The sequence below is a fragment of the Chionomys nivalis genome, chromosome 3 (assembly GCF_950005125.1).
Source record: "Chionomys nivalis chromosome 3, mChiNiv1.1, whole genome shotgun sequence".
NCBI classification, from domain to species: Eukaryota; Metazoa; Chordata; class Mammalia; order Rodentia; family Cricetidae; genus Chionomys; species Chionomys nivalis.
Window position 1 is genome coordinate 18,930,147 of NC_080088.1, and position 19,041 is coordinate 18,949,187.

Below are 19,041 nucleotides of genomic sequence, written 5' to 3' on the forward strand. Positions count from 1 at the left end.
TTCCCACCCTCCAATTCACTCTTTCTGGGTTTCTGTTCAGGAAAGTGCAGGAATCCCATGGATATCAACAAGCACATGGCATATCAATTTTCAGTAAGACACCATGTGTTAACACTGGGCAAGGCATCCCAGTATGAGAGGCAGGATTCCAAATCTGAACTTTTATATTACTTCTGAACCAAAATACATACCTTTGGATTTTCAATTTTAAGTTTTATGTGTGATTTCTACACTTGTAATAGTGCTCATGAGCTCAATATTACCTAGCAGAATAAAAAGTATATGACTTACCCCAAAATAGATTAGTTGGAATTGATTGATTGAATAATTAATTGGTTGATTCATTACTGTGTAAGTTAAGAAAGTTCCAACTACACACTCCACTTTAATTATTAAAAAAAAAAGTTTCACTTTTCCAGAAAACACAGGTCTACAGTTACATCTAAGGACTTCTTAACCGGTTCTCTTGTTATATTGGTGTATTAAAGATAATAAAGTATGGGCTTGTCTTGGTGGTGCACACCATTAATCCCAGAATCTGGGAAGCAGAGCCAGGTGGATCTCTGTGAGTTTGAGGCTGGCCTGGTCTACAAAGGGAGTTTGAGAACATCCAGGATTGTTAGGATTGTTTCACAGAGAAACACTGTCTTTTTTAAAAAAATGATAAAATACACAAATAAATGAGCAAGGTCCCTCTGCCTAGCCTATTTTCTTAAAATAGAAACCAACAATCTGTTTTTATTAGGGTGATTAATCCCAGATACTGATAATTGCTTACATCACATACAGTAGCCATATGATACCTAAGTGAACTTTACTTTAAGTAAAATCAATACTGCTTTACATTGCGTAACTTCAAGAGTGACATCATAAAATTCACAAGACTTCTGTTTATTTCAATATTGTATCTAGGCACACATGCTTAACACATAAGAGAAATAGGGAAGTAAGAAAGGAGTAATAGAGGACTACAATAAGGTACAATTATACTGTTTATCTATGTGTGGTGTAGTTTGGAAGTTTTTACCTCCCTACAGAGGAATACTTATAATTGTGACCTGAATCACAGGGCAGAAGGTTGATCTGTTAGGAACACTTATGCAAATATCAAGTGCATTTCCGTAATGACCAATTTGTTTATCATTTTCATGTTTTTAATAGTTCTCAATGAGATTAAGGGTCAAGTTTTTGTTTATGGTATGCATTTCATTGCTCTTACCCTGACAAATGGCCTGTTCACATGATTACAATTTACAGCTCTAGACATCTGTACTCACTGTATCTTCTTAAATATTAACTGCCCCTTTTAAGGATACTGAATGTATGGAGACATACCATTTCCAGATGGACACACACAGGGCAATCACACTGAAGACTCTCAATATTAGCTTGAATGGTTGGTGACTTTAACATCCTTAGGAACTTGAGAGATTTTACTCTACAGTTAGTATTAAAGTATCAGTTTTGCTGATGTGGAAGACTATTGCCTCTCATAGTTCCTAAATTATCCATCCTTCAAAAAAAAAAAATGAAGTCAGACAGAAAGGTGGCCGCAGGACGTCATTCTCTCAGCTCTTTTGAGGCAATGCTTTCGGTTCTCTTCATTATTCTTATGGTTCTCTGTGCTGGGTTAATTGCAGTGTCCTGGCTGGCAATCAAGGAATCAGAAACAGGTAAGTCATGCATTTAAAAAAGAAACATGTTCTAAGTCAACCGTTGCTGTAATTTATTCATTACTTTGACCATACCACAAGATTTTTTTTGTTGTTTCATTTAAGTGGTTTTGGATATTTTACTTCACAGAATATTAAGAAAATCAGTTGGTATGTCATTTCCTATAATCTCAGATTCAAATTTGGGAATAAAATGTTTTACTCTTTTTGCAAAATAATGTTCAGTTTGTTTTTTATTTTAGAATATAATACAGTAGTTTTGCATATTAAAATGTCACAAACTATACAAGCTTATATACATGAAGAGTAAATGAGCACTAGTATCCATTTATATAAAATTACATTTTTATCTATTTTTCATCTAAAATGTGGCTAATAAGTTAGAGTGAACAAATTAAACATAAATAAATATAGACCTATAAAAATTTCATTCTACTTGAGAAGTAATATAAGAAAAAAGAAAGAAATTAAGTATTATTGTGTAGAACTATGCTAATGTGAGCCAAAACTTTCAAAGACATTCAAATATATCTTGGGCATCATTGGTATTCACGTCTCACCATACAGGTTATGTATGAATCTGGAACAGAGAACTTGAGGACTAGCTTGCTTAAATTAGCATCATTTGGGACAAAGGAGACATCAGATTCCAAACTGAACTCCAATTCTAAGAGTTTACTCCTAATTACCACCTATTCACTTATAAGATAAATAAATAAATCAAAATCATTACAATAGCCTGGATAGTAAAGATATTAGATACTATTTAATTTGTGTTTTAAAATAATGAATTGTATGTGGACAAATTAATTTTAAAAAGTCATAAACATGAGAATTTTCTTGTGAATCATCTTAGTTTTAGCAAGTATTTTGGGATAAGCTATTTCCCCTGACAGATTAATGTTTAAATTTGAAGATAATAAAAAGTTTTTTTTAGTTTTGTAGAAATAATTTTAATATAATTCCTGATAATTTAAATATAGCCACCTAGAAGGAATGTTCCTTTAGGTTAAACAATATTTGTAAGTGTTTAGAATGAACAATACACAAATTTCACTTAGTTTTAAAAAGTGGATGTTTTAGGATTATTTATATACTTCAAGTAACTTTAAAAAACATAATAATTTTGCAGTTCATAAAGGATATGTCATTTATTCTTTCTATAATAGGAATATTATTTGTAAATGTTGATGCAATGTAATAAGGAGTAACTCAAAATAAACAGAAATTTGAATTTAATTAATAATAAAACATCAGAAGAAATCAAATGTATTATAGTTATGTAATTTTTGTATTTATGAAAATATTGTAAAGTTTAACACTTTTAATTGAAATAGATTTATATCACATTCACCCTCTACTTCCTCCCTCAAGTCTACCCCAGATGACCTCCTTTGAAACCGTCTCTAGTCCCAACTCTCAAGTTAATGGCCTCTTTCCTTGACTATTATTATGTGCACATATATGTGTGTATATGTACAATTTTAAAATGCTGCAAAAATTATATAGAACTCTTATATAACTTTCATCAAACTTGTTGTTTTCTGTACATGCATATAAATTCTCTACTACAAAATTCACATTGCTATAATAATATTAACTGAATTATATTCTTTATTCAGATGGCTGGTTTCTCCATAATGTCTAGAATGCAGTTCAGTTCCATTCATACACAGACATGATAATAAAGGTCTCTGAGCCTCCTCCAACCAGACATCTCTTAACTCTTTCGCCATTTTCTGTATTTAAGTGGGAAGTTTTAAATGTAATTTAATTTGTTTGCAAAATAGGAAGTACATAAATGACAGTAAGTACATAATTGTTTAGGTGAAATGTTTAGCACTTAAGATATTAGCTTTAATATTTTTCTGAACAGGAAAATTATGTGTTTAAGAGAGTTTTGGAGTTATAGTTAGTCAAACGTATATTTAAATTTCACTCCCTTCATTGTTCATCTTTACTCCCTTAGGAAATTATGTCTTTCTAAGCCTCCATTTCCCTGTTGTAGAAAAGTAAAAATAACTTCTTATATCACATCGTTGTGAGAATTATTTAATGTTATTATTGTATTGACTAATAATTTTATCATTCATCTATCAAAGAAAATATTCAGATAGAAAGACTGTTTAATTTGTTCACCTTATCTTACATTATTTCCTCACTGAGACTGTATTTTCTACATTATTCTCAATAACTTCTCCAATGAAGATAGGTCCTGTCTAATGCCAAAAGTCACACATGCCAAATTTATAATTACTAGGATGTAAGAAGTGGCTTCAAAGCCGTGTTTCAAAGTTACACATGGACAGAAATCTTCACAGAAATTCACATGCAGCAAGCCAGCAGTGTACTGGAGGCTTGGGGTCCAAGAAACATCTAACAGCAGCTACACAACTTTTAATGGTCCGTTTCTCTCTATGCTTTCCTGATTCACTTCCCATAATTGGTAAAGTATGATTATGCCCTGTGACTTCCAACAGGAATCTCAATTTGAAAAGAAAATGAAAAAAAAAAAAAAACTGTATGACTTGACTTCAAAGAAAGGGAGAACGAACAATAGGAGAGAAAATAAGCCTATATTTTTAGTCTTTTAAAACAACCAGATATGTAAAAATTAAAAAGGAGAGGGAGTAGCTGGTTTTGAAAAGGGACCTTAAAGAACTGCACGTACTGGCTTTGTGGGAGCCTAGACAGTTTGGATGCTCACCTTACTAGACCTGGATGGAGGTGGGAGGTCCTTGGACTTCCCACAGGGCAGGGAACCTGGATTACTCTTAGGGATGATGAGGGAGGGGGACTTGATGGGGGAGGGGGAGGGAAATGGGAGGTGGTGGTGGGGAGAAGGCAGAAATCTTTAATAAATAAATAAATATATAAAATGACCACCTGAAAAAAAAAAGAAAAAACAAGAATTAAATAATTACAGGGAAAGTATATTAAATAAATGTTGTTGCCTTTATATCATAAACCGGGATGTAATATTTTCTCCTATTAATAACCAGGAGCTTTATTTCTTATTAATTCATCTAGATGCAGCCCTTGGAAAAAGTCATGAAGTCAGAGGGACATTTAAAATAACATCTGGAGTGACATATAATCCTAATTTACAAGACAGACTCTCAGCGGATTTCAAAGTTCTTGCTTTTGACCTTCAGCAAATGGTAGGGGGCTGTCTCTCCACAGCTGGTTTAAAATCTCATAATCAATTTTATTAACTTCTTTTCAAATGATACATAGTGCACTTTTTTTACTCAGATAATATCAGTAAATGCATGCCATCTTTAGGATTCATAACTGTTTGAAACGCCCCCACCATGAACAAGACTTGCTCAGTTCTAAACAATTGGATTACCTGTATTCTGTATAAAAAGATGATAAAAAATAAATTGCCAATTTAATACATTTCTCATATTTTCAGATAGATCAGATCTTTGAATCAAGTAATCTGAAGAATGAATATAAGAAATCGAGCGTTTTCCAATTTGAGTGAGTATACTAGAAACCATTCTGCTGACAGAACATTGATCCCAGCCAACACTCTTCTTTTTCTCTCTCTCTTTTTATTTATTATTTTGGTTTTTCCAGACAGGGTTTCTCTGTATAACAGATCTTGCTTCCCTGGAACTGGATCTGTAGACCAGGCTGGTCTCAAATTCACAGAGCCACCTGCCTCTGCCTCCTGAGTACTAAGATTAAAGGCATGTGCCACCACCACCCAGCCAACACTCTTCTCAAATGTTTTGTGCCATTACATGTAGGAAAGAATAAATATTTTCAACATTTTGTGAGGATTTGGAAATGTTTTATAGTAAAATTTTCATTTTTAGTAAGAGGTAATAGTAATATTTGATAATTGATATATTAACATGTTTCTCTTACGAGGGTAAAATTATACAGATATGTGTAGGATTAAAATTGAATGTATGTACAAAGAGATATAGTGAATAATTTTTTAAGAACATGTAAAAGAAACTTCTTATTTATAATTAAAATAATATGTCACCTAGCTTGTTCATATTATAAATCACAAAAGAGAGAAGATATGTTAACATTTTTATCTAGAGAAAAAAATGTGATTGTACCATCCTGTACTCCCTCTCTACTCCCTTCTGGCCTTTGTGGGCACATGTGCACATAAACACACACACACACACACACAGAGAGAGAGAGAGAGAGAGAGAGAGAGAGAGAGAGAGAGGTATGCACACACACTAAATATTCATAATTGCAATGTTCAATAAAGTCTCAGATTAATAGAATAATATATAATTTTACTATGATTACCTCAGTCTAGAGTATGTATTTGTGAGTGGGTATGTTAAGCTACACTATATATGTAAATATAGCATTTCCTATAAAAACATTTAATATGGGATTTAACATCTTAAAAACTAATCTTTCTTCGGATAGTGTTTCATGTATCTCTGTTGAATCATTGTCTATAAAGAAAAGTCCATGACTCTCTGACCTGTTGTCCTGCTTACGTCACCGTGAATCTAATAATTTATAAACTGGGATGACAAAGGGGACTTTGAAACAGAGATACTCATAAACAGTGTAATTGCAAAGAAGATTGTACTGCTAATGAGAATCTGTAAAATTTACAGGAAAAGGTAAAGGAGTGATCTACTCAAAAGCCAGAAAATTCAAATGCAAATATAGTTGATTGAGCAATACATTTTATATACGAAATAGAAAAAAAAGACTTTTAATTTTCTAAAATGAGGGGGAAATAAAGTGAAAGCCACTTGCATGAAAAATTAGGTATCAAAAGGTCACATTTTGAGCCGGGTGGTGGTGGCACACGCTTTTAATCCCAGCACTTGGGAGACAGAGGCAGGCGGATCTCTGTGAGTTCGAGGCCAGCCTGATCTAGAAGAGTTAGTTCCAGGACAGGAACCAAAAACCTATGGAGAAACCCTGTCTTGGAAATCAAAAAAAAAAAAAAAAAAAAAAAGTCACTTTTGTTGTCTATAGATAATTTTTGTGTAAAAACACTATTAAAGACAGAGAAGAAAGCTAAGCAATGTAAACCATAAGGCATACAATCATAAACTGTAATATCAGTTTTTGGTATATTTTTTCTAATGGTTTCATTCTCCTCTGAATGTCTCACTTACTTCATTTCCAAAGTTGACTTTTTATTGGAAAATTCTATCCTTTATTTCTCCTTTGCTTTGTTCTACCTCCTGCTCTTTCTTCTTCAAAAAGTAATCAGTCTATTTGAAAACTTACAGCAGAATCTGTACTAGGAGTTCCTCATTTTTAAGCCAGAGAAGTAAACACTGAGGAAAATATAAAACCTGTAGTAGACACACTACAAAAGCACCTTATTTTGCTCTGTATTTTGTCTTAAATCTTATCTGTATAAATAGTTCCTTAAATGAGGTTCTTCTCTGAAACCAATAGTAGCAGTTAGAGTAAGCATGAAGACAGGTAATAAATCAGATTATTAACTAAATGAACCCAGTCTGAGGCTGATGTGTGGTGGTCAATACAGAAATCTAGGAGGAGTGTTCCAACATTATGTTTCATATCAAATATGATGCAAATATAATTTCTTTTTTTACAAACCCTACATTTTTTTGCTAATAAAAGCTACAGAAAGTTGGACATGCAATAAGTGTTCTACCATAACTGCGTTGTGGACATGATGTAAAGGCATATAGACATATTAAAGTTGTGGGCAGGTGTGTGGGGATGTCAGTGCCATAGATGGAGACTTAAGTGTCTTCTGTTATAATGCAATCACCATCATTCTTTTCTTATTCTTTTATTTCGTTCTTAGAATGACACATCACTGTCATGTTTCTTTCCACTGAATAATTTATAATTATGTCTTTAATCTGATGTGAATCTTGACTGTCTGTTATCTCTGGAAAACAGCGTTGCTCTTATCTTTCCCAAATGATCGTCAGCTTGTTCAATGATATCTCAACTATTCTGTGAAGCAAATTCATGCTTTGAACGAGATGGTGACCTCTCTGCTGTTGCATAGAGTCTTAGCTGGGGTCATCCTTGAAGATTCCTGGGATTTTCCCTAGTGCTATGTTTCTAAAGCCCTTTAATGGCTCCCTCAATCGAGATATCTCTTCCTCTCTCTCACTGTCCTTTCCCATTCTTAATCATTCCCTCTTGTTTTCCTCCCACCCTCCTTCCCCTCTTCCCCTCCCCTGCTACCTTCCCTTTGTCCCCTCCATAATTTTCTCAAGAGGTCTCTCGTGGTGCTACACAGATTATTAGAAATGGGTTAAGCAAGTTATGAGAGTTAGCCAAGAAGAGGCTAGATATAATGGGCCAAGCAGTGTTTAAAAGAATACAGTTTCCGTGTAATTATTTTGGGTAAAGCTAGCTGGTGGCTGGGAGCTGAAGCGGCCTGCAGCTCCATCTACAAAGTCTTGTCTGCTTCCCCTTCCCAGGGGGATCCATGTGTGTCTCTCTTAGGGTTTCTTTTTACCCAGCATCTCTTGAATTGTGGACTATAGGCTGGTTGTCCTTTGCTTTATGTCTAATATCCACTTATGATACAAACCATGTTTGTATATCTGGGTCTGAGTTACTTCACTCAGAATGGTTTATACTAGTTCTGTCCATTTGCATTCAAATTTTAAGACATCTTTGTTTTTTACCACTAAGTAATACTCCATTGTGTAATCCTACCACATTTACATGTTTCAAGAAAGTGAAACTGTTGTTAAAAGATATATCAACATCAAGAAATGCCTAATGTAATTAAGTTACAATTCATAGTAAATTATGCATACACGTTGCATAATGGTCTAAGAAAATATAAAGTTAAGATAACTTCACCTAGCTTTGGATTGGTTGCTTTGTCTGAGTTATGTTCGAACTTCAGAAAGAAGTTTATTCAATTTCTACAAATTGAAATTATTTGTGCTACTTAAAATTGATTTTCTCAAAGACTAGGAATCTATGTTTAAGGTTTTTATGCACATAATAAAACCTTTTATTAAGGAATCATTGTTAGCAGCATGTCCTGGTATTTGTTTGTTTGTTTGTTTTGTTTTTTTTTGTTGTTGTTGTTGTTTGTTTTCATCTACTGTTGTGTCTGTAGTAGGACACCTTAGAGACTGAGTTTAGCTGCTTACTCATACCTTGTGTCTTCAGCTCCTGACGACTCTCTAACATTGCTACTCGAAATTCAGGTGTGTTTCTATATACTGTCTCAGGCACTCATTTGAATTTCATAAGCCCTTCCTACTCTGTTTTAGCATCTGTGCTGACCTAGCACATTATGCATACACCCTCCACAACCATCTTTCATTCTTCTGTGTAGTTTTCATCAAATGAACTCCCATTTTTTTCTCCTTAGTGTCCTTCCTTTCTATCTTAGTGACTGCTAAGCACCAATCCATGTCACATATCCACTGATGCTTAACCAACACTCTTTTCATAATGAGCACTTTTCTCCCCAGCTCATTCAGAACTTTGTGTATCAAACAAAACATCACCTCAAGATGTGATGGAATTGTTTGCTTATCTCCTTACTAGACAGTAGGGTCTGACTACAGAGGTCAGTAGAAGACCTTGGTTCTCCTGGAAGATATGTATTATTTTGAACAATTATATGACTGCTCAAAACCTAATCTTGGTCCTTTGCAAGCGTGAAAGTGCTCTTAACCACAGACCACTTATTCCAGCCCAGAATCCTCTGTTTGTGAGACTAAATGTCAAAAAATTATATCTAAAAAATGACCTTAGGTCAAATAAAATTAATGGAAAGAAGGCAGGTCAAAATCTTGCCACTTTCTTTGAATTGGTAACCTGAAAAGGGGGGATATGGGATGGGGAAAGAGAACATGGAGACATTCTCAGCCATTTAATTTTATCTCGTGTGTGTTTGCACGCGCGTGAGTGTGTGTGTTGATGCATAATATTTCATTTGAACACAGAGTTCACCCACTCACCTAAACTAGCTAGCCAGCTTGCTATCAGTGTTTCCTACCTCTGTCTCTTTAGTGTTGGTATTAAACTTATGAGGTAAATGCCATCTTAGCATTTATATGGGTGTTGGAGATTGAAATTCCAGTCCTCAAGCTTGAATGCCATCCTGTCAGTCTCAGATTATCTTAAATAATCATGAATGAATATCTATACTCATAGGAAAAAGGACAAGATCATCATTAGACTTAAGCATCTCAATTTTTATTTGAAATATAAAACAATATTAATATAACCAAGGAACAGAAATTACTAATTTCTCTTCTACATAAAAGTATCCATTATATAAATATATAGTTAACAATATTTTAAAAATATTACAAATACAGTGACCTCACATGGCAAGTGTGTCATCAAAATATGTCACTAAGAATATCAAACTTAGTCATTAATCAATTTTATCTTATTTTAGAAGTATTTCACGTGTTTTTGCCACTTTCTGAAATAGTAGTGTGTGTGTTTGTAAAACAAATCTGAAGAGAAAAAAATTGTTTTTCTCTCTTTTGGGGACACTGAAAAATGTTTTGATTCACAGAGCATTAGCAGTTGACTCTTTTAATAATGAGCTTTTTGCCCTCTGTGGCCATGTGCACTTTAAGTTTGCCCTTTGCACACAGATGAGTCACCAAGTTCTCACAGGAAAGAGCTGTGTTTATTCAGCAAACCTAAAGGTTATCAGTATCATTAAGGAAAATATGAGATAAGAAGCATTTTGATCTATTACATCCAATCCCTCTGCACAATGATAGAATATATCTAGCTTTAAAATTACATGAAGAGAGAGAGGGAGAGACAAAAAGAGAAGGGCCATGTAGTTCCTCTACTATGAGAAGTTTCTTTGAAATGATAACGGCCATTATTTTTCCTTATAGGAATGATTTTCTCATTTATCTTAATAAACAAATTAAACTTAAAGTTTGCATACAAATCATTGATAAACTACCAAAAATAAGTTTCTGCCTGCTTATGAGATGGAACATATATACTTATCATTTTTTTTAATTTCTACTTTATATCTATCTTATCTCAACATTTATACTGAACATGAAAATAAATTGTAAAGGATACAATTGAATGTGTATCTATAATATAGAACTTTTATCCTCACAGATATAAATTATTGAGTACAATATATAATTCAAAACTAAGAATACACATCTTTCATACAAATATGTTTTTGCTTGAGGGTGAATTATTCCAGTTAGTTATAACGTGGTAAAGAAAAATTTCAGAACTGCATTTCTGCCCAAAATACCTTGTGTCTTCTACTGCTTGATTCAAGGTATACAAAATCAAGGGTTCTGAATAATTAAATGTGTAGAAATATATAGAGCAGATGCGGATTTCATTTCCATATAAATCATCTTTTTTGCAACACAAGAGAAAGTAAAACCGCAGAACTGATGAGAATAGATAAAAGATTCTGAGCTCTTGTGCTTTGTTTTAAACCATATTTAATCCTATCAGCTCTTAGCTCATACTCAGTCAGTCGTGTTTGGCAAAGGAGGTAGATTCTGGAAATATAAAGAAAATGGGGAACGATAAAAGAGAAGATGAGGAAAGGGAAATGGTGGTGGAGGGGGAAGAAATGGAAACTGTACATATTGAGAGCATGTAGGAACAAATCAACTTTCTTTCTTTTGACTGACAAAAACTTCCAAGTATCTAGGCTAGCTATTTTCCCCTCTGTGCGTATGTGTAATTCTTACAAAATCAAGACATTAAATATATTTATCTGTTTCTTAGATGGTGTCTATTAGTCCTTGAGAATAGTTCACTAAAGTGTTAAAAATACAGTGGTGGGAATTTTATACAAGTGCTTCTAAGAAAGAGAGACATGGGTATCACATCTGTTATGTATGTGTGTGTGCCTTTGTGTGTGTGTGTGTGTGTGTGTGTGTGTGTGTGTGGCATAGAACCCTGCATAAAGTTAACACTCTTGCTCTAAGTGTCATTGTTTGTATAACTATAGAGAAAACAGTGGCCAGTTGGAAGTATCAGGGGAACATAGTACAGTCATCCTTTCCACTAAGAATGGGGTGAAACCTGAAAGTTGTATGCCAGTTAATCTGTTTTTAACTTTCATTAACAAAGGATATAATTACTCAAACCTTTAAAAAATGGATGTATTTTTCTTGTTGTTGTTTTATTTTATTTTGTTTTTCTGACATCTCACAGTCTTGGTTTCTGTGCGGGTCAATTCAGTGGTCTATTGACAATAACATAAAAGATTCAGTGTTTGAATTCTCCATTATGATAACATGTGACTTTCAATTGTGGCTGCCCTAATGATCCCCAGAAGGTCCTGAAATGGTCGTTAAATATGGAGGAGCAAAAATAGTCTAACAAATAAAGTAGTATATCTCTGTACTTTTATGTTCAAAATAAAGTCTATTTGTCTTTTGCCAGTATTCTCACATCCCATTGATAAGGGCCCAGTTGTAAAAAATAGATAAGGAAGATGGCTTCTTTCCCTACAAATAGAGAACATTCGCTCTTGCATGGGACCAGAATTTAGTTCCTAGCACCCACAACAAGTGACTCACAACGCCCTGGGGATCCAAATTCCTTTTCTGGCCTCCAGGCTCATCTGTACTCATGTGCACACAGCACAACACTCCGGTCACACATACACATACATGTCAATAAAAAGTAAAATATTAAATATATATTTAAAAAAAAGTCAAAGTCAGCTGGTGTTGAAAATGTAAAAGTGTCAAAGATCAGATTGTAAAAATTGTGAATAATTGAATCCTTACTAAAAAACAGAAGTTTCTTACATATGTACATTCAGGAGCTCTGAATGGTTATCAGGGTGCTGTCCCACTAATAAGATTTGGTTTCTGTGATTTAAGAAAATAATTGTACTGTCAATCTTGCCCACATTTACAGATAATTAACTTAATAGAAGTGAAGTGTGGAATAATTATAACAAATTATCTTGGTCATTTAAATAATGAAAAACCACCAGCATGGAAAGAAATGATTCCCCTTGAGCTATGAACCCGTAAACTAACACAAGCATTAAGAAAAGACATCAACTCCTGTGAGATGATAAACTATTGTGATCTTCCAGGGAATTTCTGGTCTTGGTATATAATGATGAAATAAAAAAATACCTTTTACTTTTGGTTCCAGCAGGACAGGTAGATAATGACATCACAACTAACAAAGGCCTTCTTTGGAGATGCTCATTAACTTGGAGATACCAAGGTTGCATTAACATGGCCTTTGTGTTAGCATCAGCCTCTAAGGTCTTTGAGTTAACATCAGCATCACAAAGGCCTTTGTTTTAGCATCAGCATCACTAACCATGTCAGGGCTGACTCTTTCTGGTTTGTCTTAAGAAGTCAACTTCAGGCCGGGCGTTGGTGGTGCACGCCTTTAATCCCAGTACTTGGGAGGCAGAGGCAGGCAGATCTCTGTGAGTTCGAGACCAGCCTGGTCTACAAGAGCTAGTTCCAGGACAGGCTCCAAAACCACAGAGAAACCCTGTCTCGAAAAACCAAAAAAAAAAAAAAAAAAAAAAAGAAGTCAACTTCAACCTGAGAATTGTCAGCGCAAAATGGAGATCAGAGCTTGAGTTTTCCCTCCAGAGTGGTTGTAAGCTTAAGAGGAAACATGAGGTTAAAGGAAAGGTGGGAAAGAAAACAAAACATATTCTCTCAAGTGTCTCTATTGTTTCCAAATGCATTCCTTTTTAATCTTTTCTCACAATGTAAAAAAAAAATAAAAATGCCATTTAAAATGCAAAATACAGAGAGGAAGTTAAAATAAAGGGAAAGAATATTCCCCAAAGCCGCTAGGTTAAATTCTTCTGTTGTAACAGATTCTGTGAGCAAGAAATTTCTAAAAAGAATAAATATCCCGAGTGTTTAGTAATTCAGGTATGTTTCCTTTCTTTCTATGCACCAAAATCATGACATATTTTAAGCATTTAGGTTACACAAAAGAAAAGCTAAATCCAAATGTTTACTGAACCTTAGAATCAGGCAGTCTTAAATTTGTACAGTTTATTTGAAACAAGTATGAAATTACATCAGACTTCTCTTGACCTAAGAATCCCCTAGACATATTGCAGACTCACACACTTCATTCCTTCAAACAATAAAGTGACAGAACTCTGTGTGACACAGTTTAATTTGACACAAGAGACTAAGGAATAGCCCTGTGTTCCTGTATGCCACACTGAGCACTGGCTCCAATGTTGGGCTGACTTTAGCACTTCTGTTCTTGGAAAAATATTGAAAGTTTTAGTTACTCTTTCCTTCCTTTGTAAACTAAAGATAATACTTTGCAATATCTATTATATGAGTTTTCATTTCTTTATTTTAGAAAAGAAATCTTTACAAGGTATTGCAGAGCAAGGTTCACAGTGTAAACACTGTTGTAATGAGGACTAGGACAGGATGACTAACTAGCAAATTTCGTAGACATTTTGCCTGAACTGAGACAAATCACTTGAAGATACCTGACTTTTTATTCTTATGTCATTTTTTTTTCTTTGCAGAAATGGCAGCGTTATAGTCCTTTTTGACCTTTTTTTTGCTCAGTGGGTGTCAGATGAAAATGTAAAAGAAGAACTGATTCAAGGCATTGAAGCAAATACATCCAGCCAACTGGTCACTTTCCATATTGATTTGAACAGCATTGATATCACAGGTATCTGTGAACATTATTTGATTTCTTTGAATCATTAAGCTATGAAATTAAGATTCTAGCAATATAGGAAAGAGGCAAGAGAATCATCCTTGACTTTAGGAGCATGTCTCATCGCCTGAGGTAACACATTTACATGAGAAAAGTGAAATATTTGAAGGGAAGTATCAGTGAGAGGAGTTTGGAAACTATCGAATATAAAAAAGATTCTGAAAATGTCAGTGGGCATAGATGTTTGTGAGTCTTGTCACATTCTATCTATTGGTCAAGTGTATTCTGACTTTTCTGGAGTCATTCATTAGAAAGTCAAATTAGAGAATTTGTGATTGAGTTTCAGACCTTATGAGATTACAGTCAAGTGGCAAGGACAAATGTCTAATTAGAAGTGGAAAAGAAGACAAAAGATGGATTAATACATTTAATCCAATCTAATTTCCTATTGAAAAAGTTAACTTTTTTCTTAAAGTGATGAAACATTTTTTTATCCTAAGAATACACAAAAGAAGAAGACCATGGGGGTCAAAGCTAACATCAGAGACCAGGGAGATGGCTCAGTGGGTAGCAGTGCAAGCCTGGCAACCTGAGTTAAATCCCCGAACCTAAATTGAGAGACAGGACTCCACTGCTTGTCTCCTAACTTCCACACGCATGCCCTGCTCAGACATCATGCCCACAAATACACACGCACACACCATTACACAAAATGATAAGTTAATTTTAGAGTCATATCCAAACAATATGTCTACCGGATCTTCAGGCTCAGATATGATGTTTTCTCTTTAAAGGTTCCTATCGAAGAAATAGTCTCCCATTCAGACAAAGTTTGAGAGGTAGTTGGATCAGGAAAATGCTACATTAATCAGGGAATTAGTTCATTAATGAGTTCCTTGTTGAGTGAGCTATTAGGAGGTAGGGCATCTTTGGAGAAAGTGGGTCATTTTGTGTGGCTTTGTAGGATATACATATATGTGTATATGCATGTATGTATTTTTATTGATTTTTATTGAGCTCTACATTTTTCTCTGCTCCCTTCCCTGCTTCTCCACTCCACTTCAACCCTCTCCCAGGGTCCCCATGCTCCCAATTTACTCAGGAGGTCTTGTCTTTTTCTACTTCACATGTAGATTAGATCTGTGTATGTCTCTCTGAGGGTCCTCATTGTTGTCTAGGTTCTCTGGAATTGTGACTTGTAGGCTGGTTTTCTTTGCTTTATGTCTAAAAGTCACTTATAAGCGTGTACATATGATATTTGCCTTTCTTGTTCTGGGCATTTTTAATGTAACAGTTATCAGTTGACAGTTTAAGATATCTGAGTAGCCAAATTATCTTATCTTAAGAATTGCCTCTGTTGTATCAGCCTGTGGTTATTGTGAAATTATGAAAGGGAGTAAGGACACAGACTTTCCTCTGCTTCTGTTCCTGCCACAGTTCTTGCCCTGATTTTCCTAGATGATGACTAGGAACGCAAAGGTTTGATAAACACTTTCTTGTCCAAGTTGCTTTGGGTCAGGAAAACAAACTACAGCAGCTAATAAGATTAATCTCTTTATTAGGAATTTTGTCAGGTTGTCTTCAAATGCTGTTTCTGTGTTCCAGGGTACAATGTAGGATACAACTCTGTTTATGGAGAGCTATTACTTTAATACTAGTATTATAATATACTTGACAAAATATATTCTTGCTTTTTCACTTCATACCCCATCCGTTAGCATTTATTCATTTAGAACTGCTATATGTTAAATCATTTTCCTCCATTGTGATGGCAAGACCTTAATCACTAACCCAGAAACAATAGATATAGTCATCATGGCCTGAAACCTCTGAAGCCAGGAGACTAAATAACCTTTCCTTCCATAGGTTATCTTATTATATCAACAATTAAAATTAATACATAACTATAAACTATTTTTTATAGTTCCCTTTCATTCTGTTTAGTTCAGAGTTATTTAAAGTAGTTTAGTTTAGTTATAGACAATAGTAATTTTATCTACTTTTCTATTTTCACAATGGCTTACCTCTAAACACTGAAGCTAAGAATATTTCAGAGTTCCTATTTTTGTAATGTAAGGGCACTCATAGGTAAAATAACATCAAGAGTTAAGTACACACACCAAAAGAGATGGAGACAAACTGAGTAACCACCATCAGTTCTCACACTCTGGAAAAGAGCAAAATCATTTAATACAGAGTTGCTTTTCCATACACTTTTCCATACTATGTAAATATGTAATAGTAGATTTGCACCTTGGACGCATTTGGTATAGTATAATTTTCTTGACAGAGTTGGTTCAGGAAGCACAATTTGCAGTCACTCCCCTGCTTAATCCTTGTTTTTTTTTTTTCCCCAAGAAGTTAATTCAAATTCTCTGTGTCCCAACTAAAGCTGTGCTTCATGAAATGCACTCTATGGAACACACATACTGTAGTTTGGATTCTTAGTAAGTTAATCTGAAGATTACCATAAACCATCAGTAGTTACACCAGATACATTACCCCATTGAACCATTTTGTAATCAAATCTAACAAAATTTTTTTGTGCAATCATTTCAACACTCTCATTTTACAAAGTAAAAGACAAAATCCAGAGGACTTTGGTAAATTTCCTATCATATATTATTTACAACAGATAAAGGACTCTGATCCAGGCATTTTGACAATACTGCCTTTCTTCTTAGTCTTCAAACAAAAGTTAGCTCATACTAGTTATATTACTGGAAAATAATAATTGATTTTTTAAAATAATTTTCCTAAGAAAAAATATTTTCTCTTTAATATGTGTTCATGTTGATAGTATCCTTTATGAACTATTTGACAGATATGCTAAAATAATCTTTATTATTCCATACACTTGCATGAGATAGAAGATGAAATTTATGGTCAAAATCACATACTGATTAAAGAAAATCATATCCTCTTAAGTTTATTTTAGTCTGTCTTGCACATACCCTAAACACTATTTATCAGTGACGTAAAAACATTCTCAAATCAAAGTTATGCTACAATTGATTTATTGAGGTGTCCTAAAACACATCTGTAAGTATAATGCCAGGCTTAATTTTAGATATTTATGTTTAAAATTTGCATTTTGTAAATTTTCAAATATACTTTATTTTAAATTGGTTATGATAAGTTCTGGCAATGGCAAGATCACATAGGTAATGTTATATTAGTTGAATATAAACTATTCCATGTAACTTATAGCATAAATAATTAGGTACTTTTCTTGAATCAATACAAAACCAAGCAAACTTAGTTTAGGCAAATTATATAAACTGATCAGGCAGTCACTAAAACATATCTAAAGTATAATAGCCGCAGAACAAATAGTAATATCATGAGAGCAAGTAAATTGGAATTCAAAAGATTAGATACCTTTTGAAGAAACATTCAAGCTGTATTCAATGTTTTTATAATGCATTTATATTATAAAGTCAACAATAAAATCGTCTTTACTTTCTTCTAGCATCTTTGGGTGACTTCTCCACAGCATTCCCTGGAACTACTTCAGGTAGGTGTTTTGTATTTAAAGCAGTGTGTGTGTGTGTGTTCATGCATCCACAGTTATGTTTGTGAACATGTAGAGACCTGAGGTTGAAGAATTCTGTCTTCCATCAGTGCTTTAAATCTTATGTTTTGAGAGAAGACTATAGGACAGACAGCCTGGACAGCAAGCTCTGGGGTCCCACCTGTCTTTCATTACACTTCATCTCTAGGATTCCAGATATATACAACCAGACCTGAGGTTTTGAGAAAAATCCTGGGAATCTGAACTCAGTTTCTCATGCTCACATGACAAAGCATTTTTCTGACTAAGCCATTTTGCCTACCTAACTCAGTGATATCAAATTTCATGACATTAGAAAAGAATATATTTTATTTCTGCATTATGTCACAATGTTTAGCCTTCATTTTAAAATATGAAAGCATATTTTAACTTTAGTATAATTGAGAGTATTAATATACCTATTTACTTATGCCAAGGACAGGTATTTCTGATTTCAAGACTCCTGGTTTATTTTAAACTTTATATGATGTATGTATAATTCCAAAATTGACCCATGTCAGGAGGTCCTGGTGATAAAAACATTAAAACAATAATTAATAAAATAAATATTACGCTTCTTGGAAAAAGAAAACCACACTGTTGTGCTAAGTAAGCTATCCACTTCACACTTGACACTTTGTGTTGTTTATTTAAATTTTCATTCTTGTTCATAATATTTAGAACTTCCTCATGAATCATCAAGTTAACATCACTATTAGAAGAGATAATTAAGAAAAATTATCAAAACTTTTAAAAAACTATTAAAATTAACACTTAATTACCTTAAAATATGATCTTAATTTTTCATGAAAAATGTATTAAAATAGCAACCAGAAAGCTAAAAATTCATTGTGGCTCTGCTAACTACAAAATCTACAAGGCACATTGTTTTACAAATTCTTTGAAATCAAAATTCTGAAGTATGTATGATTAGTAATCTTCCCCTAAATACTGCAAAAGTTGTACTAAATGTCAATCTTCTCTGCATATCATTAAGAAAAGGAAATTGTCACAAGATCATAAAGATAACACTTTTAGTGTTAACCACAATCATGACAATATTTGAGTCAAATATTAGATAGTACATACCGGAACCAATAATTACACCATTTAATTTTCTGGAAAACATCTTTTTCATACTGAAAAGGACATATCAGAATAAATAGAGAAATAGAGATCTGTGGATAAAGTGCCTCCTGTTCT

At 33.8% G+C, this 19,041-nt stretch overlaps 1 protein-coding gene across 2 annotated transcripts in view; it reads left to right on the top strand.

The window, feature by feature from the left end:
• Positions 1-1,528: 1,528 nt before the first annotated feature.
• Positions 1,529-19,041, top strand: part of Tmprss15 (transmembrane serine protease 15) — a 106,006-nt gene continuing 88,493 nt past the window's right edge. Inside the window, exons 1-5 of one of the 2 annotated variants that reach the window (XM_057765654.1) lie at positions 1,529-1,673; positions 4,704-4,834; positions 5,092-5,159; positions 14,146-14,297; positions 17,758-17,802. In XM_057765654.1, the coding sequence (XP_057621637.1) occupies positions 1,529-1,673; positions 4,704-4,834; positions 5,092-5,159; positions 14,146-14,297; positions 17,758-17,802 (541 nt within the window). The remainder of the gene's footprint in view (positions 1,674-4,703; positions 4,835-5,091; positions 5,160-14,145; positions 14,298-17,757; positions 17,803-19,041) is intronic. The other variant, XM_057765655.1, reaches the window with a different exon arrangement.